Source organism: Oryx dammah, unplaced genomic scaffold, assembly GCF_014754425.2.
Source record: "Oryx dammah isolate SB20612 unplaced genomic scaffold, SCBI_Odam_1.1 HiC_scaffold_26, whole genome shotgun sequence".
NCBI classification, from domain to species: Eukaryota; Metazoa; Chordata; class Mammalia; order Artiodactyla; family Bovidae; genus Oryx; species Oryx dammah.
In genome coordinates, this window is record NW_024070210.1 from 76,241,349 (window position 1) to 76,249,511 (window position 8,163).

Here is an 8,163-nt window from a genome sequence, read left to right on the forward strand (position 1 = left end):
GAAAGGACTCTTTTCTGGATGCAGTGGCCCAAGGACAGGACATAGGCAGGCAGACACAGTGCCCTGTGTCTCAAGACACCTGTTTATTGGGGACACAACTCTGCGACAGGGATGACAGGAATCGTACCAAAAATAGCGACGTCTACAGGGCCCCTGAAGGGGCTAGAAGGGTGCAGTGCCCCCCACCCCCACCCATTGTACAAAAATAAACTCTCACGCCTATGGACCAGCAAAGGCTGGCAGAGCTGCTCCTCAACAGGAACAGTCCTCTCTGCCAGCCCTGGGACCCCGTTCTTTGATCCTCACCCCTGCCACTGCTAAGGCACTGTGACTCCCCTGGGCTGGGTGGGTGTCGCCCGCCCACCCTCACGCTCTCTGCCCCTCCACCTCTGGTCCGCCCGGGGCTGGGATATGGGTCCCACGCTGCCCCCTGCTGGCTGCTCTACCCAACTACCTCTACCGCTGCCCCGCTCCGGCGGGGTAAACTAAGCTAACGGCCCCCTAAGAGGGCTCCCTACCTTTCTTGGCCCCCTAGCCCAGCCTCTCCGGATCTCAACAGCCCGGGGCCCTCCTCCCCTTCCTGCGGAGGAGTGGGAGGGGTCTCTCCTGATGGTGCTCGGGCATAGGGCGGGGATGCATCGGCCTGGGGCGGCCTGCGGCCCCGAGCCCTGCGGCTGTGGTGCACTTGTAGGTGCAAGGCCATGAGCTCGGGGGCTCCAGTGGCGAAGGGACAGAAGAGGCATCGGTGGAGGGCACCCCCTGGCCCAGCCTCGCCTCCCGGCCCCGCCCGCAGGGACAGGTCCAGGGGCTCGGCCTCACCGCCACGCCCGTTGCGCAGGGTCCTCCCGGGGCTGGAGGGCTTCCGACGGGACCCCGGCGCACCGCCACTCGCGGGAGGCCGGGGGCTCGCTCCGCCCTCTACCCAGGTCGCAGGCTGCGGAGCCGCCTTGGCTCCGGACGACTGGACCGAACCCCGCTGGGAAGGGGGCGGCGGCTCTGGGGGTGGCCCGGGGCCGGCTCCGCTCTTCTGCTCCCGGTGGTGGCGCTGCAGGTGATACTTGAGCGAGCCGGACTGGGTGCCCGCGTAGTCGCAGTGTGGACACTTGTAGGGGCGCTCGCCTGGAGAGGAGGGGTGCGATAATGCCAGAGTCACGATCACTGTCCGCCCCTACCCCCATTTCACTCCATGTACAGGCTTTGGGCAAGGAAAAAAAAACACTGCCTCACCCACCCTTCTGATTTTAATTAAGCGGTGTTTCTCGTAGCTCTCACCCGCACCCCTCACCCCGCTTCCTGGCCTCAGCCCCCTCCCCGTCCCGGAGGTTGCCCCCCTCACCTGTGTGCACTCGCAGGTGCACTTTGAGGTGATGCGCTGAGCGGAAGGATTTTCCACAAAAGGGGCAATCCTTGCCGGTGGCCCCCCGGCCCCCTTCAGGCCGGGCCCCTCCAACCAACAGCCCATTCTCTTCTGCAATACACGCATTAAAAGAAGTCAGAGGGATCCGTCGCCCTAACTCTATTAGGTCCGTGTGCCCCCATACCACCCACAGGACTGCTTCCCCTCCCAGCCCAGGAGGAAACGAAATGTTTGCGGGAACCTGAGAGGTTCGACTTGCTCTGAGTTGGATTGTGCCCTCAAAGGGTAGTAAAGCCTCTACGGGAGGAAAACCGAGAAATGAGGCAGGTCCTCTATAAAAGGAGCAGGCAGGGCAGTGGTGGCGTCAGAGTGGGCCACAATGTGGAACACCTTAGAGGAGGTCCTTACATACCCTGCGTGGCGGTGGACCTCGCCTGGGCCCCCGCGGCAGGCGCGGAGTGCCCTGAGGCCTCACCTGGGCGCGGGGGCAGTGAAGCCAGAGGGCCCACCGCCCTGCTCCGGGCCCAGGTCTCTTCCTCTGCCTCCACCACCTCCTCTTCCTCGTCTGGCTCCTCGGCGCGGTGCCGGCGAGCCCGGGCTGGGAGAGCAGAGGGCAGTGGGCGGAAGCTTCCAAAGCTGCGGCCAGCCCCAGGCTCAGCGCCCTCACCATTGGGCCGTGCCTCGCCGGCTCGCAGGCTCAGGTAGCCCAGGAGGCTCGGAGGCTCACGGCGCTCAGCGGGGGTGGGCGCTGGGGCCAAGAGGAGCGCAGGGCCCAGAGGCTCGTAGGCAAGTAGGCCCAGGTCAGGAGGCTGGGGGGCCCGGGCAGGCCCGGAACCAGGCCCCGGAGCACGCAGTGGGCCCAGCTTGCTGGCGTGCACTTTCATGTGGTTCTTTAGGAACCAGGGCTCCTTGAAGCAGCGGCCACAAACAGGACATGCATGATCGAAGGAGGCCTTGTGCTTGCGCATGTGACCCTTGAGAAACCAGGACTGCGTAAAGCTCTGGCCACACACTTGACAGCGGAACTCCGGGGGCGCTGGGGGCTCCTCGGGAGCAGCAGGAGCGGGGGCGGGAGTTGCCTCACTTTCAGGCTCCGGCTCTGGCTCGGGGACCGATCTAGGTTCAGGCTGGGGTGGAGGTTGAGGCTGGGGCGCAGCCGAGGTGGCCGCCAGGGGGCGCTCGGGAGCTCCGTGGGCCGTCAGGCTGTGGTGCAGCAGCTCCTCCTCCTGGCTGGAGCCGAAACTGCACAGGCCGCACTTCCAGGGCCTGTGCAGAATGTGCAGGTGGCGTTCGCGCTCTGCCGCGGTGCGAAATTTGCCTTTGCAGAAGGGGCAACGGAAGGCGGACGACGAAGGAGCCTGGGGTCGCGCCAGGCCCTCGGTGGCAGGAGTGGCCTGCAGGCCCCCTGAGCTTCGAGGTCGCCCCAGCCGGGCCTCCCGCAGTAGAGCGCGCTCCTCCAACTCCAGCAACAGGCGCGCTGCGGGGCTTCGCGGGCGCTCAGGCTGGTGCGTGCGCAGGTGTGAGCGCAGCAGCGCACGCTGCGCAGCACGGTGGCCACAGTGCGGGCACTGGAAGGCCTGGGCGCCTGGGTGCGCCCGCAGGTGCAAAGCCAGGATAGAGTTGAAGCGGAAGCGCTTCCCGCATACAGGGCAGGGGAAGCGCCGTTCGCCTGCGCGACTCTCAGACCAACCCACTGCTCCCATCCCTGGAGACCCAGCGCTCACGCCTGGCCCGTTGGAGTAGCGCTGCAGATCCAGTTCGCCGTCGAAAGCCGGGGGCGACGGCGCTAGGTGGCCGACCGGGGCGCGGGGACGTGAGCCCTGTGGAGAAAGATGTGAACAGAGCGAAGGGTGGAGAAGGGAGAGCTGTGGGGTAGACATGGGTACGGAGAGCCAGAGGAACCCAAGAGAGGGTGGGTCGGGGCCTGAACCAAGAACACCGGAGGCCCCTCCCACTCACCTCGAGGAAGTTGGGGGATGAATGGGAACTGAGCTTTTGGGACCACGGAAATAATAATGGGAGGCCAGAGAGTCAGAAGAGAGGTAGGGAGGGGAGGAAGTATAGTTGCAGGTACTTGTAGGTTCAGGCCAGAGCCTCACTCACCTCCATGGACCCCCTTCACATTCTTTGGTTCTGAGGAGTGTACGGAAGAGGGGGGAAAGCTGCTAGTGAAGGCAACAGGTGCTGAAGAGCTAAAGCAAGAGAGACAGATTTGGAGTAAAGGATGAGCCCTGATTTTCAGCAGTGGAAAAAGTCACCCCTAACCCCAGCCTCTTCCGGAGAGCCCCAAGCTCTTAGCACCCTGGGATCTATCCCTTCTCCTCCCTTACATCCTGAGACAGGAAGAGGCTGCTGTTTTCAAAACTTGTACTGCTTTATTTGTCCATAAGGCTCCCTAATAACCCAGATTTCTTCCCCCCAAGTTTTTCATTTTAAATGCCTTATCCAGAACAACCATCACCACCACCACACCCCCCCACCCACGTCTCCACCACCCTGGTGGTGGAAGAGACCATCACAGTATACTCTTTTCTCCTTTAGACTGGGCTGTGCAGTGGGAAAAGCAAGTGGGATCGGCTTGCCATGCACCTCAGCTATCCAAGTGGGACCAGTTGCTCTCAGACCCCTAACTGACCAGCCAGCCAAACATTCTTCCAGGCTCCACAGTTCTTCCTTCTGCCTTTACCCTGTCTTTCTGTCTTTCCCCCTCATTCTTCCTCCCTCCGCCTGGATTCCTGATCCATTCATTTCCATTCATTACAGAGACTCATTCATGCATGGGAGAGAAACACCTCCCAGCAGCAGAGTCTGGAGACAGACAGAGGGGGAGGGGCATGAAGGGGGAGAGAGCCAGAGGGAAAGGGAATGAAGAGAGAGTTGGGGGAGGAGTGGAAGTTAAGGGGCGCCACTGGCCTTGGGAAGGGGTTAAAAACTGCAAATACCGGATAGAATTCATCCCCTCGTTTCAAACCTTGGAGCCTGCAGTTTGATGGGGCATCTCAGCCCCTTTGTCCAGGGCTGTTCCGAGGCAGGCTTTCCTCCTCTCTGCAGGGGAGAGGCTCCCTCACACAAGAGGAGGATTACACTGGCTCTGAGCTCAAGAGGCTGGAGTGAGGGACGGGGGGCGGGGCTGGGCCATCTGCACAGATAGGGGCTCAGCACATGCTCTGAGCTGAAAAGGGTTAAAATTCTCCAGGCTAAAATTCCCTGGGCCTGGGATGTGCAGAGCTCCAGTTCTGAGGAAGGAGAAGAGCATTGAGAGGAAGAGGACTTGGGGGTGGGGGTTGGGGGGCGAGGATCTCCTGATTCTAAGCTGCAGAGGAGGTTAGCATTAGGACTTAGAAGCAACCCCAGAATTAAGATTCATGGAAACAGGCCTAGGAGAATGACCAGAAGTCATCTAGTCTATCTTGCTTACATATAGAACGGTATGTGGTCAAAGCTAGACAAATGTGGACCTTACGTGATTTTTTTTTTTTTTTGGCCTGAGACAGAAAGAATGTTTGAGATATAAAGAACCTCCTTACAATAGGCATTGTGAAACTGAAATAGGTTACTGAGAAAGAAAAGGATTCAGCATTATTTTGCTTAAGGAATTTTAACAGTAGAGAACTGAGCTAGGGTCAGCCCTGCAAAGAAAAAAGGCTCTGGAGACCCAAGGATGCTTTAATTTTTGATGTTGGTAGATGGGACAAGATTCTATGAAGGGTCAGGTACCTGTTACATGTGGAATCTGGGTGATGGGAATTTTATTAACAGGAAATTAATTAACAAAATGTCTTTGTCCAAGGTCACTAAACAACCTCCATCACAACTTTTAATATCTTTATTTCTGCAGCTTCAAATTAAGGCATCCACTCTCATCTTCTGGATCCTCCAAATAAGCCCCTTTCCTGAGACCAAGAGCCTTGTGGAGTTCACTAAGTAATATAATGAAAGATGAATTAGTGTAGGACTGAGGGGGACAAGACTATTGTGGGCCCAGTCAGATCATTAATAGCCCTGCAACCTTCAGTAAATCACTTAACTTCCCAGTTTACTCATCTGTAAAATAAGGGGATTAGACTAATTTATACTGATGGTCCCCTCCAGTTCAAAAGTTTTGTGGTTCTGAGTCATAGGACTCTTCTGGACCCCAGAGAGATGTTGAAACAAATGGTCATTCCTTCAGTACCATGGAGAGTGCAGTGGGCTACCAGAGGAGCCTCTTTGGCCACCTCCATACCATAGAGCAATGAAGTGCTAGAGGGGCCATATTTGCCATTTTAGCACCTCACATAAGGCAACAAGAAAAGCCAGAGGATTTTTAAAAATTCTTATCTGGAAACCATGGGGGGGGGGGGGGCGGGAAACCAGTGGTACCAGAGGGATTATTTTGGCCTTTTGGATGTCACTGAAAATAGACAGATGTAACAGAAAATAGATGTAACTAGAAGAATTTTAATTAGCTATAAGGAGTGTTCTGACAGTTACAGTTTGTACATCCTGGAATGAGTTACTGAGGCATCATATTTGGGTCCATCACATTCTGTTGCTCTCCTGGGGATTCCCGGAACATCCTGGTGTACAGCCAATCTGGTATATTCAGAGGAAGCAGATGGTGGGGGAGGAGGGGGAGGAGGCTGGGAATACTGCATGGTCATAGCTGACTAACCTATGGGCACATACCCTGATTCTGAGAAGATTCTGGGCCCTTAAAACCGCTTATAGGATAGTAAACAAAATACCTCCTGGGAGGCTGATCTCATACCAAGGCAAGTAGAGTAGGAACTGGGCAAAGCTTCCTCCCCAAAACAAAACAAAAACACTGCTTTGCACATAGCAGTTTTCCAGGACAGAAATGCAGTGATATACAAGAAAGCTCAAAGTGAAGCTGAATTCCCAGCAGGGAAAGTTTCCCCAGAGGGTAGCCTCAAATCAACAAAACCCACTGAGAGAATCTCCTAGGCTCAGTCAAGATCTCCAGAATCGTCTCCTCACCAAAGAGGTCCCAAGAACCTGATCCCACAAGTTTTTTTCAGTAGGAGAAAGCACTGACAGAGCCCCAGAGCCCCAGATTTTATAAAATGACCTGGAACCCAGATCATGCATGCATTGCCCGTGGGCAATAATCAGAGTTTTCTATAGTCAGGCCCTAAACACCAACCACGAGACTTAGCCAGGCAGTAGCACTGACCTACTTCCCACCCTCAGTGGGAATCAAGGGTTATTTTGCCCTTATTTGGGTTCTACAGGGATGTAGGGCCAGGGATAGGGATCCAAAATCTTTCCAAAGCAATAGGCCAATTCCTTTTATGTGCTAGGAGACCTGGTGGGAAAGGGGGTGTGTACCATCAAGGGCTGGTGAGAAGACTCTTAGAAACAGGGACAAGTACATAGATGCATCTGCTGTCTGGAGGACCATGAAGATTCTCTCTCAAACTTTGTGTTTCCAAAGCTTTCAGGGTCAAAGTGTAAGGGGCAATGGTCAGGACTTGAAGTATAGGGCCTGCAGGAGAGTGACTAGATCTCTGTCTCCAGTCATCTCTACACTTGATGTTTTTCCCTCTGAGAATGTTTACGTCCTCCAAGTCCTCTAACAATTATGATTAATGCTGTACTAGATGGAGCTGAAAGGGAGTCCTTAGGTGGTCTAGAGTCAAGACCACCTTTATCACATGGACACGCCACTAGTTCACTTTTATGGCCTCCTTTCCATGGTCCTCTGAACTGCACTGCTCAGGTGGCTCCCCCAAAACTGACCTCATAGCACAGCCTGCCCACCTTTTAGATTGAGTTCTTGGTAAAGCCTGCTTCCTTCCATCCTCACTACCCTGAGTGGGGGTTATAAACCTCAGTTGTGGGTTTCAAATGGACAGCAGGAGGTGAGAGGGAAGTACACCTGCTCACCTACAGCCACCCCGCCATAGTGAATCTTATCCCAGAGGCATGTCCCAAGTTGACCCCTCTTCTGAAAGTTCCGAAGGACCTGGATCTGGGGGAAGGGCATGCAGCCAGCCCTAAGCCCCCTTAGCTGGAGCTGACCCTAGAAAGGTCAGAGTCTCAGCACCCATATGAACCTCAGTTCTCAGATAAGGGGGTGGGGAGTGGGTAGGAAAGCCTCTGGGAAAATCTCCCTCCCAGAAGTAGGTTGGCAAGTAGGGCAAGACCTTTGATCTTGCACAAGGGGTTCTTCTAGCAGCACCCCGGGCCCCTCCCGGGGAAGATAAACCAGAAGGATGATGGGGGACAGGGTTGGGAGACTGGGAGGCCAAGGCTCAGCTACCCGGGCCCGGAGAACAAAAGCTGAGTTGCAGCCGCCTCCGCCGCTGCCGCCGGCCGAGCTCTTTGTGACACTTTGTTTGGGACGCAGAGAGGGAAGCACCCCCCCATCCTCTCCCCTCCCCCATCCCCCGCTCCCGGAGAGTTTGGGTCCCTTCCCCCTCCTCCTCCATCAGCCCTACCTGGGCCGGGGGGCACTCATCCACTCTGGTTCCCAGTTCGGCCGCCCGGCACCCCCAGGCCCCTCGCGCCCTGCCTTCGGGCCCCTACAAAGACGACCGCCCCCCCACCCCCGCTGGCCTTTCCCCTTTGGTGTCCGCTTTCCCGACTCCCCCACCTGCCCCCCCTCCTTCGAGGCCCCCCTAGCTCTCAGGCTTCCGTGGCCGCCGCCCCCACCCCGCCCCCCCAGGAGCTCTGGGCGAAGTTTGCTTGGGGCCGAGCCGGCGCCCCTCCCCCGCCCCCGCCCCCTGCACCTGCTCCGAGCCGGGCGCGCGTAGCGGGGGCCCCCCCTCCGGAGGGGGGGCGGGGGCCGGGGGCGGGGGCCG

The 8,163-nt window shown here is 57.3% G+C and overlaps 1 protein-coding gene across 6 annotated transcripts in view; it reads right to left on the reverse strand.

The window, feature by feature from the left end:
- Positions 1-54: 54 nt before the first annotated feature.
- ZNF219 (zinc finger protein 219) overlaps positions 55-8,163 on the reverse strand; it is a 14,670-nt gene continuing 6,561 nt past the window's right edge. For 3 of the 6 annotated variants that reach the window (XM_040227128.1, XM_040227129.1, XM_040227127.1), the window contains exons 2-4: positions 1,770-3,549; positions 1,337-1,468; positions 55-1,119 (exon numbers count right to left, since the gene is read on the reverse strand). In XM_040227128.1, the coding sequence (XP_040083062.1) occupies positions 515-1,119; positions 1,337-1,468; positions 1,770-3,237 (2,205 nt within the window). In that variant the 5' untranslated portion in view covers positions 3,238-3,549 and the 3' untranslated portion in view covers positions 55-514. Of the gene's footprint in view, positions 1,120-1,336; positions 1,469-1,769; positions 5,714-7,800; positions 7,905-8,163 lie in introns of those variants that run through there. The other 3 variants (XM_040227126.1, XM_040227130.1, XM_040227131.1) reach the window with 3 other exon arrangements.